This window comes from Apus apus, chromosome 4, assembly GCF_020740795.1.
Source record: "Apus apus isolate bApuApu2 chromosome 4, bApuApu2.pri.cur, whole genome shotgun sequence".
NCBI classification, from domain to species: Eukaryota; Metazoa; Chordata; class Aves; order Apodiformes; family Apodidae; genus Apus; species Apus apus.
The window spans coordinates 106034373-106053910 of NC_067285.1; the positions used below are offsets into that span (position 1 = coordinate 106034373).

General features: G+C 37.5%; 1 protein-coding gene across 5 annotated transcripts in view; it reads right to left on the bottom strand.

The window, feature by feature from the left end:
* CFAP99 (cilia and flagella associated protein 99) overlaps positions 1-19538 on the bottom strand; it is a 58109-nt gene that overhangs the window by 14260 nt on the left and 24311 nt on the right. For all 5 annotated transcript variants that reach the window (XM_051618713.1, XM_051618715.1, XM_051618714.1 and 2 more), the window contains 7 exons: positions 17630-17742; positions 15341-15515; positions 11353-11433; positions 9170-9235; positions 8139-8201; positions 4269-4357; positions 1867-2071 (listed from right to left, as the gene is read on the bottom strand). In XM_051618713.1, coding sequence (XP_051474673.1) covers positions 1867-2071; positions 4269-4357; positions 8139-8201; positions 9170-9235; positions 11353-11433; positions 15341-15515; positions 17630-17742 — 792 coding nt within the window. The remainder of the gene's footprint in view (positions 1-1866; positions 2072-4268; positions 4358-8138; positions 8202-9169; positions 9236-11352; positions 11434-15340; positions 15516-17629; positions 17743-19538) is intronic.

A 19538-nucleotide genomic window follows, 5' to 3' on the forward strand; every position in this document is an offset into this window, starting at 1 on the left:
AAAGTCCACTTTTGGCTATCGTGTTCCTTTCTATGTCAGAGGAAACGAATAGGAGCAGGAAACTGGATTTTCCCAGACTAGGTTCCTTACTGTACTTTTTGTTTTGGATGGAAGACATTGGGCAATGAAAATGATCAGAGGGCTGGAGCAGCTCTCTTATGAAGACAGGCTGAGGAAGTTGGGGTTGTTCAGCCTGAAGAAGAGAAGACTCCAGGGGGACCTTATATCGGCCTTCCAAAACCTGAAAGGAGCTTGTAAGAAGGCTGGGGAAGACCTATTCACTAGAGCATGTAACAATAGGACAATGGGTAATGGTTTCAGGTTAGAGAAGGGTAGATTTAGGTTGGACATTAGGAAAACGTTTTGTCATCTGAGGGTGGTGGATCACTGGAGCAGCTTGCCTAGAGAGGTGGTGGGGGCCCCATCCCTGGAGACATTCAAGGTCAGGCTTGATGGGGCTCTGAGCAATCTGGTCTAGTGTGAGCTGTCCCTGCTAATTGTAGGGGGTTTGAACTAGATGACCTTTAGAGGTCCCTTCCAACCCAAGACATTATAGGATTCTATGATTCTATGAAGGCTAGAGTTTTAGAAGAATGAAGGTCAGTATGACAGTTGGTGAATGGAGAATTGGTGCTTAGTGCTTCTGGAGATCTCCGTATGGATGAAGTGCCCTGCTGGCATCTGTTGGCAAGCAGAGGCAACTGCCTGGAATTGGTCAGGTTAGAGCCTGAAATGCACATCCCCAAATCTATACATATTGGGTCATTTCTGTTTACAAATAAAACATCCTCTGAAAATCAGGTGAATATAGTAATTACAATAATTTTTAAACTAGTGTGTGCAATCACACTATGCTCAGTTGTAAACAGTTAAGGTTCACTTTAAGTTCTTGCTACAGTCTGTCTCAACAGACTTGAAGACTCAATGCCAAAAAAGGTTGAAAGATTTTTTTTTAAAGGACAGAGAAGGAACTCATTAAGCAAGTTCCCCTTTTGCAGCATGGTCTTTATGAAAATCTTGTACATTTGTGGTCCCATCTTAAGTTGCTGACACACTGTAGAGATATTTGTGAGAGGCGGCCAAAATAAAAGTACTGTCTGGCCTACAGGGCATAATGGAAAACAGAAGATACAAAATAGAATAGACTAATAGAAAAGCCTGTGACAGTGAGTATTAAAAAATTTAGATCTATAGTATAAGCAATTTCCTGATTGCTTATTTAGTTTATAGAAAAAGCACTGGAAAAATGTAATGCGAGTTTGGGAAAAAAATTAAAAGGTCTAGCAATGTTTTTGAGAAACTGATTTGCCAGATTGGAAACTGTGTGAGAATACTTCTTGGCAGACATATATATATATATATATATATATATACTTAGATCCAAAGAGAATTCTCTGCCTGAATTTTCCCCTAAGAGAGATATAGGCATGTCAGATAATATGAAGTAAATTGAATTATATCAGTGTAAGAAAAAAAATTTGTTCATATTTGTGGTTCACATTTTAACAAGATAATTAAATTAGTAATATATTGGGGATTTCATTGCAAATGGTGCTTAGTATCTCAGTATCTGTTCAGAAAGGATATGCACAATGACATGAATATATTGGAGAATGCTTGAAAGTTCTGTTTGATTCAATTTACTTTGTAAGTGTCATCAATCAAACAAAACACTTGTAAAAAGTACTTAAACGTATAAGCTTTGCTTTGTCTTGAAGTTACACCATTATTTTTCTATCGTTTGCAGACTCCAGTGAGCAAAGACACTCTATAGAACTTTTACACCTTCTTATAGTAGGTATCATCTGTGGTATGTTTTGCACTGGTTGAGCGTAAGCAAAATTTGAGCAGTTTTGTATGTATTACCTCTTCTCTCATTAGATCAGCTTTCCTCTTATTTTCTTGAATTACGTTCTGATGGGCTAGAAGTGCCTCTTCATAACTCAGTTTCCCTTGAAGCCTCCTACACTCTATTTCAGCCAGCTGCTCTTCCAAATCTTTTCCGCGCATCTGTTTTTGCCATTCCAAGAATTCAGATGGGTCTTTAGCCCCTTGTAGCAAACTTTCAACTCTGCAAGAGATGAGAAAGAGTATAGTATTCTAGGGGGTCTGGCTCTGCAGCACTGCCTTGATTCATAGAACATTTCTAGTAGTTTGTGTGATACAAGGTGTTTGATCTCTGCAGAGAAAAAAGGCAGTCATCACAAAGTCACTTGATAAATGTTATTTTAACTCCAGTCCAAGAGGTGTTCCTATTGTGTGGAAAGCCTGGGACAGCCAGGCTGGAAAAAGTGCATGAGGGCATGGATCTGAAAGTTTTCAGTAAAACAAAGCCCCAAGAGAGGGCAAGCTTTAGCAACATACGGATTCTCCTAAGGAGCACAGAGAATCAGATTGAAAGCATATACATTTTTTCAGAGGATTACTTTACTTAGAGCTAGAAAGAACAAACAACTTTTCACCTTGGCAAAGTTCTTGACCACTTTAACACAGAGAATGAAAAACTGTTCTTCTTCACTCTCTTTCTGTTTCAGATTTTGTCAACTAAATAATATTGCTGTAATGAGGCAAAGAAATAGCTGTTAAAGCAAAACCACATTCTTATTTTTTGTGCTCAGCTGAGAGAGAAAAGCATAGAAAAGCACTGGGGCAGACCCATCAAAATCCTGGAGCAGAGGAATTAGGGCAGAGACACAAAAATACAGTAAATTGTGCCATACTGCTGCTCCCCAATACATATAGATATGTATCTGTTGTGTGTCAAATGCAGCTGAAGATTAAAACTTATAAATAAAAAAATAGTGTAAAGTTACAGGGAAAATCTAATCCTTTGCTGAGTGGAACAAAATTCTGCCAAAGTGAACAGTATCATATATGATAAAAAGAACCTTAATATCCATACATAGCTGATAACAGAAGCTGAGTGATGCATAATACCTTACTGCTAAAATCCTGATCCATATACCAAAAGTTGCTACGTCCAAAGACCAAACCCAACCTTAGGCCATCATTCTGGGACTTAAAACACTAAAAACATTTAGGGTTAGAAATAATACTAAATCAAGATGCCATGGTATAGGCTTTATCTTTGTTAAAATTATTAGTGAAAATGTTCTGTAATCCTAGTTACAGAATGCAACCTGCAGTGGCCATTCAGGCATCACCCTCTCCCTAGTTAATGTCAGCTGAAAACCTATGCTGCTGAATAAGGATTCCTTATGCCAGAGGAATCCCTATGTCAGGATTTCTTAGAGCCCTAAGTGCACCAAAAGGACCTGCAATCTCTTATTCCCCACCCCCGCCTACGATTTAATTGCTTGTGTTCAAAGATAGCTTTGTTGCAGTGGAACCTTGTAACATTGGATCAGACTGGAGTGAGGAGAGCTGGGTGAGGGAGAGGTGTGAAAAGTCCTGTGTGTGTAGTTTCTTCCTGGGAGCCACATTAAAGCTGACATTAACAGCCTTTGCCCTGGGCTACGCTGCAGGTGTGCCTCACCCAGCCGAGCAGCTGACCCTGCCTTGCTGATGTGGCTTCCTGGCTTGACCTCAGCCCTGTCTCATCACCACGCACCATCCAGCAGTCACTGGAATGGTTGTCTGAAGGAGCTGCCTCTCACTGGGTCTGCTCTGCTGCCTTGCCAGGGCGCTGTGGAACTGAGCTGCTGTCAGTGAGGACACTGTCCCTGCTTGCCTTGCTGTCACCTTTACCTCCTGGTTCATCTTGCCTTGTGGAGCCTCACACTCTTAGTCCTCCATATCTTACTGTGATAGAAATGGACAATATTTTTATATACATATAACCAAGTTTTATATATATATAACCAATTTCAAATATCGAATTCACCATGTAGTTAACCACAAACAATTGAAGAAAACTGAGGTATATTAAATGGTTTGGATTAATCTATATGCATCTTTTCTAATGGGCACAGAAATAGATGTGGATTTGGGTCATTATTTATTCTGGAGAATTGGAATAAACATATCAAGTGATCCTTACTGGACTCTGCAAGTGGGCACTAGTCAGAGTGCTAAATCAGAACACAGGCACACACTGTGTAGTGGCCACAGTAAAACAATGACTTGAACATAGACTTTCATTTCAGTCCACTTTTCTCTTTATTTGTTAGCCATCTTCATAGAATGGCTTCCTAATGCCTTAAAACAGATCCATTTAATTTACTTGGAGTTTACTTAATTATTTTTAATGGCGTTAGTTATTCTATATCCACGGATGTTAGAAGTAATTGGAGAAACAAGCGTGATACCTCTTGAGCTCCTGTTCCATTTTCCGCTGATAGAGGGCACCCTCTCTCAAAATAGCTGCAGCGTTTAATTTAATGGGTATATTGTCAATCTGTCAGGAAAGGGAATGTATATACCATAGTTAGTAATGTAAACCATAAAACAGAGTATAAAAACATTTCAATGGGTTAAATAAATCGACCTAAGACAGCATAAATTTTGTTTAAAGCATTCATCTAGCATTAATCTGACATTCACAATGAAACTGCATGCTGCTCATAAACCACTCAAGCTGCTTAAGAAATCAGCCAAGTTCCCCAAGTGGATTATAAATTGTAATCACTCTTGGACCATGTCAAATCCCATAGAATGTGTTCACTTTCATTTTTTCATTGCTCACATACATAGTGTGCAGGGATCCCATCTGCTTTGGACAAAGGAAATAAACTGCTTCTCCCAAATATGGTAAGTGAGCCAAAACCAGACAAGTAAAACATAAGCAGTAGCTTTCATAGGAAGGTCTCAGTAGTGTTTTACAAATAATCATGACTTTAACTTCAAAATATTTCTAAGACAACTGGCATCACCAATTGCCATATCTATTTTCTAGACAGTAGAAGTGAAGTACATTCTCAGTGACTTTCAGGCCTCGTGGTGTAACTTGGACTACTCTATGGCTGCTTTGCAGTTCTTCCAAGTATTGCCTTAGGACTAACTCCTAGACAACCTCTAAATACTGAGGGAGGAAGGGAACAACCTCTGCCAGTTAAAAATGTTCCCTGCACAAATAGGCTATTCAGAAAAAAATTATCACTTTTGCAGACACATATAATAGAGCTGACCTGAACCAAGGCAATGAGTGCTGATGGGATAAGAACTGGGATAATTCCTGCACAAAATAAAGCTTAGTCATGACACATTTTGCCTAAATCCAGACAAGTGTTCAGAATCCAAACATGTATTTAAATTCCAAATTAACAACTTCATGAGTGGCTGAGAAATGGATGCAGGGAATCTGTCAAGACATACACTGCAAATATTGTGTGCACAACTGTGTACTGCAGTCTGCTGAAACACATAAGCTAACTGGGAAAAGGATGTTTTGTAATACATATTAATTAGGTAGGTTGAGGATAACAAACATGTGCTATCACCTAGAAATTCACTAAGTATAATTACACTGTTTTGCACACAGATGGCACATTTTAATGGACAAAAATTAATTACCTCTCTGTTTCTTGACAAAATGATAACTTGAAGAATTCAGGAAGAGAGCCCAAAACAATGCATTTTATTTATTTTGTTTGATTTGCTCTACTTAGTCTTCTTAATGCCCAGTGATGTCTCTCCATCCTTTTGTTCTACTTCTCAACTCTTCTCAAAGTTGTCTGCATTATGTGAATAATCCCTCCCCAGCCTGTATTTCATACCCTGTACTGGCTTAGAATTGACATTTTCTCTGACACATGTAGGTATTTTCATATTATTGGCAATTAACTGTGTATACAGATTGTATGTTCTGCATTTGCTAACTATAATTTGGATAGAGAACTAAACTAAGAAAAATGGAAATACCTTTAACTTCAGTTTTCCAGTTTATTAAACAGAAATATGACTGAAGCCATCATAGTCAAAATAACAGGGACCCCCAAGATAAATGCAGACAGGTGCTAAGTAAGATAACTGAATAGATTCTTCTATGTCGTGTGATATTGAGGAAGTTTTAAATTTTACTCATGCCTTTTCTCTTCTGAGGTATCTTCCCTTTTTTCAAGATGAGAAAATGGAAATAATTGGGAAAATTGCTGAACACTGTAATTCTTATGGAAAAAATTGAATTCACTATTTCCACCTAATGAACACACACTAGCTTACCTAAACCAGTAAATATGTTAAGAGCAAGGCCTGATATGAGCAAGAGGCAGACTGAGACAGAATGATGATGCATGTGTACTGTCTAATTCTTCCAGTGAAAAGGATGAGTAGATATTTTCTAACAGCAATGAGAAATAATTGCTGCTGCACATAACAAATGTGTTTGAAATGAAAAAAAAAAAAACATATTCTGTGGGTGTTCTAAAAAGAGGGAAGGAAAATACTAGTTTTTAACAACTTTATATCACTTCATTAATTTGATGATATTATAATCTTATTTTACATCTTGGATAAACCTTTCTCTTAGGATTTGGCTACTCACAGAGTTGCACAGGCAGGAAGGCAAGAGGAATAGAAAATATTTTAAAAGTCAGTAACAATTTGCCTATTTCAGCTTGAAAGTTATAGCAGCATTTTGAATATCACCTAACTAACCTTAAAGGAAAATGTGTTTTGACAAGATAAAACTGATGATATGCCTAGAGGGGATGCTAGCAGGTGTTAGAAGTGGCCTCGATCAATGCCACAAGATGCCAGATCCATATTTTTCTTAACACAATTTAGGCAGATGGTTTGACTCTCACTAGTCTGCACTATGGTGTTGGTATTTTAAATTATCAGAATAGGAAGCAGAATATACATAGGCTTGAACTGAGCCCACATAACTACATGTCCTGCATCTTTGGCTTAACTATGTAAATGTTTCCTGTTTTGGGCGTTTATCTCCCTCTTTTGAGTGTAGAAGGAACTGGGATTTTCCTACTTTGCTCTAAACTCGATGCTGCTGGATTGTAAGCAAGCAGACTGAGCAGGTGATACTGTTATTATAGATACCTTCGGTGTGTGATAAATGCCAGATATGCTTTAGAAATAGTTGCCAGATCCTCAGTTACCCAGTGTGGAATCAGTTTTTCCAAATGTATATGAGTGGTACGTAAATACATAGTTTAAAAGCGTAGGTACCTGCCTACAAGGTATTTGAGGTCACAATACAAGCAGAGCTTCCACATTAAATTATTCTGCATATGAACTTGAAACAAATGAAAGGTGACAGATTGAATGATGTAAGACTGAAGATTATTTGCAGCACAGTTATTGCAGAAATAACAATGTGAGTTTTCATGCATTATACTATTAAGGCTGAACAGCCCATTTTCCATGTTTACAGTTCTCTGACCCTTGGAAATCCTAGCAGAGAAGCAATCAGTACAGTGGATTTTATGACCTCAGTGTGTGCCTAAAGGAACAAGATAAACATCCAGCCTGTATCAGACAGTCATCAGCTGGAATGACTCCTCAGCCTTCTTTAGGATCTCACTTTGAAACAGTGATTTACAGATGGAAGAATTTGGAAATACTGTTAAGGCAATATGGTTACTTTGTTTACTGAATACAACTGACCTGTCAGGACCCTGAGAGAGCCAGAAGGTGTTAATTGCCCTGAGCAGCCTCACCTAGGACCTCCATGCACATTCTTCACCCACTGGGCTTAGGAGCCCCACTTAAGCTCAGCTTCAGTCCTTTCCCATTACCCTCAGGGTAATTCTGCTCCTGGTTGTCTCCCTAGTTCTGTCTCCTGATTCCGTGCGCCTGAGTTGCTGTTGTAGCCCTGTCTCCTGACTGGACCTCCTGGGTGGACCCCAAACCTGACTGGTTACCTTGCTTTGTCTAAGGACAACTATCAGCAAAACCTGTCACTACCAGCAACCTTGTCATGTTGAGATCCTGTGGTGTGGTTGTTGAGGGCACTGCCTGTGCTTCAATTACCTTTGTCTCCTGGTTTCTCTTCCCTCCTGGAGTAGCCACACTCTTGTTCTCCCTGACCACTTCTTAGTGGACTGTTAATGGTGCATAAATTTATGAGCCATAGACCAAATCCATCCCATTCTCCTGGCCACAGAACTGGGTGTAAAAACATGGATTCCAGGACAGTTTGCATCATCGCAGAATTTGCGTATGTGTTTCTCATTCCGAAGTTTTCAAGTACATCTGACAACAGCACTTTAAAGGTTACTCACCTTGCTTTGGATCTTTTGAACCTGGAATGCTGGTTTACTCTTCATACTGTCCTCTGTGTTCTGCTGTTAAAGCCAAAACCACATTCTTTCACTTCAGAGACAGATTTTCAAGTACTCAGAAAAAAATATTAGATATTTACCAAAAATCACACTTGAATATTCATCTAGAGTAAAAAAGTTATCATAGAGGATGTATTTTAGAATTGTTATAGCCACAAAAACTTGCTGTGCACACCCAACTTAGTGGGAATATTTAATATCAAATGACCATATAAAGGTAGGTGCAGATATTGGCTAAAATTTATTAACTAAAATAATGCTAAAAAAAGTAACAGTGTTGTTCTGACTTTGAAATATTGCCTATATATATATATGAATAAACCCATCTCTTAACTGAAATAGATATGGGAAAGACAAAATAGGATGCCAAAAGATACTTAATGAAGTTATTAAATAGTGCTATAATTCTAGTGATGTTTATTAATTTAATTTTATGGGGTTAGCTATAAATACTGATGTGAAACTGTCTGGTATCATGGAGGTGAACACAGGGACTAGAATATGCAGATGTGATGCTGAAATGAATATATTACATACATAGCTTGGTGACATAGTTGTGAACTGGGAATCAACCAAAGCAAGAATTCTCTATGAATGGGACCATTATTCCCTCAGCTTGGCTGCTCTGTGTCATAAAAGTTAATGGAAAAATAATATGTGGGTTTAGAGGGATATTGCCAGTGTGTAGACTTGATGGAGAAGTATCACAGGAGAGCTGCTTGTCTCAAAATTGGCAGAATAATAAAGCAGCACCAGAAGTATAAGAAAAGGGAGTTGTATCTCATGGGTGCAAAAAGGCAAATGTTAGCATATGGATGTGAAATGTCAGCACAGATATAAATGATAGCACATAATACTTAACCCCAAATAAACAAGAAATTTCAAATACTTTGAGATATTTTGAAATACTCCAGTCATTTTTCATCTTCACACTGGAGGATTTTTAGGTAATAAAATATTTTGTAGCATACCTCTCTCCTTTCAGGCTTCATGCTTGCACACCTGAACTTGTCAGTATTTGCTTTCAGGAGAAGATCCTAAAATTAAAGCAATTAGTTTAAATTCTTTAATTTTTCTTGAAAAGCCTTGCAGCCCAGCCCAGTATAAACTTACTTCCAATTAATTAAACTTTGACTTAGTATTTACATAAATGTTCATTCCTGATTAGACTTCAAGTAGAAGAGTCTTGATTTTCTATATAGTTCTCTCTGCTTGTATCCTTCAAATAGGGCATCAGGCCTTCAACAGATGTGCCCATAGGAAACGTGTTGCTCATCCAGAATTCAACTGAAAGCCTCATAATCATCTATGGCACATAGATAGTAACTGTTTCCATACAACTAACAGACAATGTCTTTGTTTTTGAGTTAAATTAGAAGACTGTGAGCAGGAGATACGAGCACCAAGGGCTGCTCCAATAGGCACACACCTACCAGTAATTCCACCTGTCATTTGAAAGAAGGAAGTAGAGGCAGCCACATTGCTAGTTTTTGGAGATTACTTTTGGTTTTAACTAGTAATCTCTATTCAAAGCTGTGAAACACAGACTAAATTTTCTGATGGCTTTCTGTACAGCAGGTGTCCATAACATCAATGCTTCCATGACTGGAGTTTGGCATCCAGATTTCTCGCTCCTTCTTACAGATGCTCAGACATGGTAGTTAATCATGACAGCTAAAGCTTCTGCAAAACCACTATCAAACAAATGGCATTTTTAATGCAGATTTCTTTTTAGGACCCAACATTTCAGCTTGTTTAGCAAACAGTCTAAGGAACTGACCTTTGTGAATACTTTGGATGCCTTTTATGACATTCCAGAGGCGACAAAAACTGCTGTTATTGCAGCTATAATTTCTGTGGTGGTTTTCCTTTGTTCTTTGTATTCTTATATTTTCTCCACTGAAGAATGTGGCTGGTAGTTAAGTGATTTTATACTTGTCATAGATTTTTTACATTATAGGCACTATGATATCTTGCTTTACCTCCCCAGTTATTCTAGGAAGATTGTACATACCAAATAAGCCAACAGACAAATAGGTGTGTGCCTTCTCCACAATATGGAAATAATTGAAGGATAAAAACACAACATTGTGCATTTCATTATAATGAAATACCAAGCAGAGGTAATGTGATGGGCCAGCAAAAGAATGAAAATTTTATCCCCCTAGAATCTATCACACATTGAAGCACTTATTCTAGAAACAGAATCCTATGTCCCTTTTGCAAGGACATGAGAGCCCAGAACAGTGATAAATGGACTTGTACTGGCTAGTGAAAGCTGGAGTAAGGCATTTTCAGAATGGGAGTGGGAGAGTGCAGATAAAAAGGAGTCAAATAACGTGCCTTTTATCAAGCTTATACTGTTATTTGACTGGGTGGGGTGACTGCAGTTGGGAGGAAGAAAGAAAGTGGAAACTGACATTTAATTAATTCCCTTCCAGGGAAGAGACGACAGCAATCTGCTTTAACTAGACAGGAGCTAACTAATCGAACAGGATTCATATCAAAGTTTGGATCAAATAACTAGATCTGTTTCTTTGTTTTTCCAGAACTCCCTCCTCCTGCTCTCTTAACACACAGATCATGTACTCTGCTTCTTTGCAAATCATGATGATTTCCCAGCCTCTCAGCATGCTGAAGAACAGTATGGAGTCTGCACAAGAAAGAAGTCAGAATCTGCTGGTATTTTAAAACTATGAGTGGTGACGTGGTTATTTATCAGTTACTACAGAAAACAAACAAAAATATCAAACATACTTTGTATTTTGAAGCCTTAATTATTAAGTGAATACTTTAAATAAATGTCTTGTAGGAGTATGAGAGACATCAAACTATTTCAGGCTTGTGAAGAGAAGAAAGTCATGTTTCTGCCACCTCACATGGCTACTTGCACATTTTTTCACTTAGTATTTGTATAGTGAATAAAAGGTGGACCTTGTCTCTGACAATGAATAATAAAATAAGGAAGACGGAAAAAGGGTGATAGGACAGAACAGAGGATACAAACTCTAGACTCTAGAGAAAAAGCTAATAGCTATGAGGTGCAAAAGCAAGTATGTTTCATGTAAAGTTCTAAGACTTGTGAAAACAGAACATTACATAAGAAAGAGTTTAGAAGAAAGGAAAAACTAGAAAAAAGAACATATACACTTACTTCTGCTTTTTGGCGATTTTTTGTTTTAATTTCCTCTAGTTGCTTTTTTTCCTTTGGAGGTTTGTAGGTGCTTGGAGGAACCTAAATGAAAAGGCAATAATCTCCACAATAGGGGGTATAAAACATTCAAAGTGACACATTCTTGCAGAAAAAAAAACCAAACACATTCCCTTTTACTGTAGAAGAGCTGCAGTTATTTTTTAAATATTGATTCTTTTCTATTACTTCCAGTCCAGAAGGTGAAGACAGATTCCAATTAGCTGGGACTACCCAGGCTTTTCAGTCCTGTCCAGTGTAATACAATCCCTGGTCAAAAGACCAGAAAGAAAGAAAAATGTAAAACTAGTACAAGAGATGCTAAAGAAATAATAAATCCTATAGGCCCTCTCAAAGGGAAAAAGAAGTTGCCAGTTTACTGGACATTTGCTTAAATATTTTTCTTGCTAAAAATGTTCTACAGTTACAGAATTAATTCAAGAATTCATGGGAAAAATCTATAATCTGTATTGTACTGGAAGTCAGTTTAGGGAACATGAGCATCCCATCTAGTTTTATTGGACTACATGAAGAGCTATGTGTTGAAGAACTCACGAATATGATGTACTTTCCACTCTTTTCTATTTGACATAATTATCTACAGGCAAAACAAATGCACAGGCAAAAGCAGCGAGTAATTCAATGCACTGCTGAGACTGCTCAAGTATTCCTGTGAGCTTTTTAACTACAGTAGACCTGAAAGTATTTCCCAGCAGTATCTAAGAATTTTTATTATACTTTTACGGATGGAGAAATTAAACCCCAGAGGATTTGCAAAGGGTTGCACAGGCAGTGAGTATCAGTTTGTGTTCTTCTTAGTCATGTGCTTTACCTGCAAAACTGTCTGCCACAGTAAGCTGAAAATCTCTCCTCAGAAACTGCTATGCTTATTCCAAGTAATTTAAGGAGGAGACTGTTCAATCAGCTCTGTTTCAAAAATGATCTTAGCTTTGTAATTTAGCCCTCAGATACCATGGTGATGAGTATCAATCAGACAGACAGACAGTACAGCAATTACCCAGTTGCCAGAAGAAGATGAATAAGTCACTGTAAGTAAATTGTAAATTCCAGCAGCAGAGTGATCAAAAAGGCCAAACTGTACCTACTTAATCCTAATGTGAAGAAAAGGGGGCTGGGAGTAAAAGACAACCTTGCTTTTCCTCTCCAGCTTTCTGGATATCCTTTTACCAGAGGTTTATTTAGAGAGTAGGTACCACATGAATAATCACATTGAGCTTTGGGACTCATCACTCTTCTATTTTTTTTTTAAAGTTACAGTTGTAAGATGGACAAAGGCAAGGTAATGCAAGGCTTTTGTATTAAGAGCTTCTATTTTTATACATAACAAGATCATAAAGAGGAATATATTGTTGAGTCTATATATTTGCAAACAAAATCCTCTGTATTGGCCAAATGAATTCACCCATGTAATTATTTTAAATAATCAAGCAATTCCACTCATAAAGCACAGCTGAAATAATAAGGAAAATATATAAATTAGATTTGGCCAAATGTTATCACAATAACACCTCAGTGTAGTCTTCTATTTTTTAAACTGTTGGTTTACAGAAAATCTAGAAATAAAATAATTGTATAATCTTACTGTTCTAGTGCAGTGGAGATATTAAAATAATGGATTTTATTTGTAGCTCAAGGCTAAGATATCCAAGGAAGTTAAGAGTCCAAATAATCGTTCATGTTATCAGTTTTAAGCACCTGTCTCCATTTGTTTCCTTTTCAAACTTTAAGCTAAAGAACTCATTTTTCTTTGTAGAGCTGTATTTATTAACGTGTGCATGCACATGTGCATGCTTGTGTGCAAAGGACAGTCGAGAGAAGAATTTACCATCTTTAGACCAAATATTTAGAGTGAAAAGTTTCCTTAGTAACTTTCAAAATGGAAGTGTTTTTCCTTTTCCCTTAGTGTCCTCCATTTCTGATGAATGTTTCTGATGATGACTGTATATCCTATCCTTCCAGGCCTATGTTATTCCCATAAAACTTTGCAAGGTCATTATAGATCATAGAATCATAAAACCATTCAGGTTGGAAAAGACCCTTGGGATCACCGAGTCCAACCATCATCCCTGCTCTACAAAGTTCTCCCCTAAACCATATCTACCAACACCACATCCAAATGACCCTTAAACACATCCAGGAATGGTGACTCAATCACCTCCCTGGGCAGCCTATTCCAGTCTCTGACCACTTTTTCTGTGAATTTTTTTCCTCATGTCCAGTCTAAACCTCCCCTGTTGCAGCTTGAAGCCATTCCCTCTTGTGTTGTCGCTAATTACCAGACGCCTCCGTATGGATTCATGCAGCTATTTCCAAGCTGAGCAGTAACTACCCCTGGAGTTACTGTGACTGCAACTGTCCCTGCTAATATGGCACATGACAAGTTCTTTGACAGACGCATGAGAGCGGTGAGAAATCATGCGTATCTCACAGAACTAACAACTTTGTGAGAAAACAGATGAGATTTCTGCAGCAGACTATGGGATGTAATCTGAAAGAGCTTTATTTCTGTGCATTCCTCTCAATTATACACAACTCTCCACCACACAGTAACCAAAACTAAGCCTTGCTCCCATTTTACTAACTCTTTCTTGCCACCTGGGCTGTCTTTTCAGTTTCTGTTCATTTCAGGATCTAAATGGTGATACAGGCAACAATATGGCAAATTAAATGAAGCTTAATTTGCTGAGATAGGTACAGAAATGAGCACAACATATGTCACTACTACACTAATGGTTTTAGGTTCACATAAGCTTTTAAATTTGCAGATTTTGCCAAATGTAACCCAAATTTAGTATAATCCTAACAACACTAATGAACTTCAGTGAATGCATCCACATTAAAGCAAATTTATTCTAAGGGGGGCTGCACAGCATTAAGGTACTAAAATGACAGCAATATGACTCATTCGTATACTGATTAAGTAGTTATTAAATGCAGTTTTTCAGAGCCTGATATTAAGCTGTTTCAATGTAAAATCCCATTAACTGTGTAACACACTACCATTAAATTGCGCTGCCATCCTACGATGAAAATGGTTTCTAAGAGCATTCAACACATGTATTATTTAAAACCTGAAGTGCTAATACAAGGTGGCAGATAATGCTCAGAACTATGACTTCCAAGTTCATTCCCTCTGCATTTAAATAGAGATTATTTGGGAGTCTTTATTAAGTTAGTCATAGCAGCTTGATCCCAAATCCTATTTGCCTTACCCCAGTGATCTAACTTAAAACCAATCCTGTGTCTCCAATTTGTAACTGAATCACAATCTTAGACAATGGATAAAATAAAAGCATAGCATTTCAAAGATAAATCTAGTCTCATTTATATGCTAGCAGTAAATTTAAAATGAAAAACCTTAAGTTTAAGATTCAACATTAGTATAAATAGAATGGAATAAAATTCCACCCTCAAGGAGGAGCTGCAAACCTAGAGTCCACCTCAGCTCCAGTGAAATTGCTTTGTCATTTCTTTTAGTGTGAGTTCATGTACAAAAAATTGAAGTTTATTAAAAAATTTTATTTGAATGCTCTTTTATTACCTGTTTCAGTGCATTATCCAAAGCAAACATTTTACAAATGCAAGGTCTACTGGAAACACTTGCATCATGGCTGTCATCAATTCATAACTATTGCATATTTTTACCTCCAAAAGTCACAAAACAGCTACAAGAATCAATCTCTTCCCTTTCCTTTGTTTGGCTTACTGTTTGCTTACACAACATTCACTGAAATGAAAATAATTGGTTTGTGGTATTTTAAAAATGTGACCTTCAATAACACAGAATATTAGAAAAATCCTCATTGATCTGTCAAATGTAGATTTTCTACAGTGATTTTGAAAGAGACTATTAACTATTAACTCCCCTACCCTGATTTTGTGCACAAGCATATATAAAACTTAGTATCTCTCAAAGAATAAAAAAACTCACAGGTAGTCTTTTTTCCAGTACTGGTATTGGCAGAGGTATGGGAGTGGCACGTGGCTTGGGTACAGTCAAATTAAATTCCTTTGGCTGAGTAACCTTCGAAGTCTTGACAGTGGGAGTACGATAATTTAATTTATCTGTGAGCTGTTGGATCAGTTGCTGTACTTTTGGCTGCCATCTTCAAATAAAAACACATTTTTCAGTTTTCTTTCATGTTTTTTTTTCCACAGAAACTTACACACAGTATGTGGGGTTGGCATCAGTGCAAATTCTGTAATGCTTTCAGCCGTTCAATTTTAATAAAATTGACCTGTGAATCTGCACTCATGATTGAGCAGGATTGGGTTACTTCACCTGTTGACAGCTGCCAGTCCATTCAGACCTACTAGTGCTGAAATAGCCACTGTTTTTACTGAATAAGCAACTATATCACCAGTTTGTTTTGCAGCAGGATCAGACTACGAATCAGAAAAGCAGCTTCCATAAGCTAAGTACACACTTTATATACTTAGATGAAGGGACTGTGAGCAGTGGTCTGACTTTTGTCACCTTTACTGAGTGACAAAGCTCATATGAACCAACCTCATAGCACAGGCAGTTCTGATAAAAAATATAAAGATGTAAGGAGTTTGCTGAATTAGCAAACAAACCCTCAGTGGACCTGTGGGGCAGTCAAGATGATTTTGGTTTCTCTATGAAGGCTCAGACTTCTTCCAAGGAGTAACAGGAAGGTGCAGAATTCAAGGTAAGACCCAAAGAAGTTAACACAGGGCTAATTACAGTGACAGCTTCATGTCAGCTACTCCTCCTCTTATATATTTTATCTCCTTAAGTATTTCACATGCAATAGAGCTTTCCAAGAACTTAAAAAGCAGCTGACATGCAGTACAGGACCTTGTTTATGTGACTGTTACCTTAACTGGTACTATCGCTGTGGGATGAGGCTTGCGAGTACCTTCTGCAAGTAATGCAGTTCCATTAAAATAAATAGGACTCTTTATATTAAACTCACTGACATTAGGAAGAGGAACACTTAAATAATTTAAACTCCTGAACCGATTAAACTGATCAATGTTTAAACTGATCAAACTGATGCATCCTCAGCCCCCTGAAGGAAGTTTCAAACCCAGTATCGTCTTTTACATTCTCGTCCAACTTACATTTACTTCTTCTAGGCAAAACCTGTGTTGGTTACATTGAATGTAACTGACTGTGAGGGACAGCTCCAATAAGCTCAGTGTTAATGAAACAAGCAATAGATTAAGTGGCTGCCTGCATGCATATGTACATATAAAAGTGTGTGGAGATGTGTGTATATATCTATGCATCTCTATCTGTCTTTTTATACTACCAGAAGCAAATGTCATTATTAGAATTACTACAGTAGAATAGATTGAGTCAAATTATCCCTGCAGTTCCTGTAGAACTGAGTGGAACATGCAGTATTGCAAGCTAAAGCTATATTATGCACTTGCTAATCTGGCAAAATCTAAACAGTATTAAAAAATGCATTCTACTGACTTTGATATGACAGAACTAGGTGCAAACACTTTTTTGCTGACATTGTTTGTAGCACATCTTTGTCAAACAGTTTTTGCCACCATATGGGTTAACCTGTACTGCAGTGAGGAGAATGTCTGATTGCAGCCATACAGGTGTACCAATGTTATCTGTTTTGGGTAAAAATGGGAGTGGAGAAGCAATACAGCAGGCTGTAGACCTACTGTTTCTCCAGTCTGGCAAGGGTAGTCATGCTACTGTATCACCCCCTAACTGGTGTGTGAACACACTTGGGAACTCAGAGAATTTAAACAGTTAAATGATGCGGCAATTGTGTAAATAAATTATTATTTTAAAAAACTTGTTTACATGCTTATCTGATTTGCTCAGAACAGATTTTATGACCATCAGCATCAACAAGTCTGTGCATAAAGCCAAACTTAGGGAAGTCAAAGACCTTTTTTCATATGCTTATTATCATACAGATGTTTAATTGACTTACGAATTTGTAAGATAATTTTGAACCTTCTATTTTTTTTTTCAGAGTATGATGTTTGGTCTGCTCAGGGGCACTGAGAAACAAATGTACAACAGGTATGAAGTGACTTCTCTAACAGAGAACCTTGCCTCTGGCTAAGTAAAAAGGATTACCATAGTTCCACAGAGACAAGGAGTGTTCTGAGTGACTTCAACAGGAGAAACACTTTAATAACAGCAAACAGATCTTTCAGGGAAACGTTTCCTCAGCTTTTAAACTTCAAGGAGGCAACAGGCTACTGAAGTACTGCTTACCTTAGCAGTGGATCAATCCAGTTCTCTTTTACATACACTGAATCGTAGAAATGACTCCATTCATCTTTTATCCATGTGTTCAAATACAAGGCATTGAAGAAGAATCTAAGAAACTAACAATAAGTGATTTCTATTAAAGACGAACACTGAAGGTATGGTATAGCTATATACAAGTACAAAAAGATAGTTGCTTTTACTACAAACACTGCAGAAGAACTTCCTTGTGTTTTATACTCTATCATCACAGGTGCTCAGTATTTCTAGGTTCTTCTTAGCTCTGTTAGGACAACCTCATGTCTTTCAGCCCTACTTTGTAAATCACAAATAGATACTAAAATATTTTTATCAGCATAAAAAATATGTAGGGGCTGCAACAGGGGGGTGTTAATGCCATCTTTAACTTGCTTTAAACAGTCTGACACAAAAGGTTGTATTAAAAATTAATTACTACTGCAATACATGGATTTTGGTATAATTATACAACAGAGTTTCAAAGTCTAATATACTCACAATCAACTTCTGATTATTTATAGCTAGATGAACTGCAGTGCCCAGAAAAAACTCAGGCCTGGTGCTGCACCCGAGTTACTTAAGTTCCTTTCAGCTCCCTGGGAAATGGGCAGGAAGGACAGCTGACAGCTATAGAAACAGCTGTACAATATGGTTTCTTCTTTTATTGAAATATAATAAATCAGCATATTCCCATTAAACTAGAAGACTGAAATTTGGCACACTTACACACTGTAGGGCTCTATATGCTGGAGAAACAGCAATGAGCATTTGAACTTTTTTCCCCCTCTGGAGTTCACCAGAAGGTCAAGAGCCTTTCTTTAAAACTTGAACTGCTCAAATGGCTTTTTGAAAGAGACTCTTGAAAAATGGCACTCAGTGTGTATCATTTACAGCAATATAAATTCCAAATTTGAATCTGACCTTTTTCATTAAAATTCTGGGAAATGAAAGTACATGCTGAAATAATCCAAATAATAGAAATAAGCTACACTAAATAATATGGACTTCATGAGCCATACTGGAAAGCAGTGTGCAGTCACTTGAGAAGCTTCAAATGGAGACTGCAGAGCTTATTATTTCACACTTGGCCCTGTCTTGGGTTGGTTTCCACAAAGCCATATAGGTCTTTGTACTGAGTTTTTAGCTCTGGAGGACTACCAAGGAGCTTCTCAATTCACCTGTGCTGCCAGACCCAAGGTGGCTCAAAACTTTGTGAACAATTCAGCTCAAAACAATTCAAATTTGACTCAAGGTGCTTGCTGCAGATGTTCAACAGGTGCAGAAAGCCTGCTACTTGAAATCTGTCGTCTTGATGTGACCATTTTCAAGGAATTCACCGGTAAAATTAGTCTTATTTTAATCTGTTGTAGTCTTGGTAGAGTCAAAAGACTGATCAACAGCTGAGGGACTGAGTATTACCCCCTCGGATTCTCATTCTTGTTTAGAAACTACTGCTCTTCCACAAAACTGCAGATGCTGGCATATCAAGACACCATCCAATAGAAGATATTTTATTCCTCAAAGCATGACTATAAACTAAGCTTTGTATTATGAAGAAGTTGGACTTTTTGGTGCTTCCAGAGTCTGGAGTTTGCTAAGTATATGCTAAAGGATGTACTTCATGCCATTGGTCTAGAAACTCACTCATTCTACTTATGGAGTCAAAAGTGCATGCACGTTGGATTACGTTTTTCACCTAACAAAGTAGTTCGTACTATACAATGTATGAATAAAATGCTAGAAGTCTAGACAGAGTTCATACTCTTCAACAGAGCTGATGCACTCTATTTGCACTGCTTCCACCAATTATTGTGAGAAAATTAGACATCCAGGTATCCCAGCTGGATATATGATTACAGGCCCAGGAAATATGTTCCCTGCCAAAGTACTCTTCTTA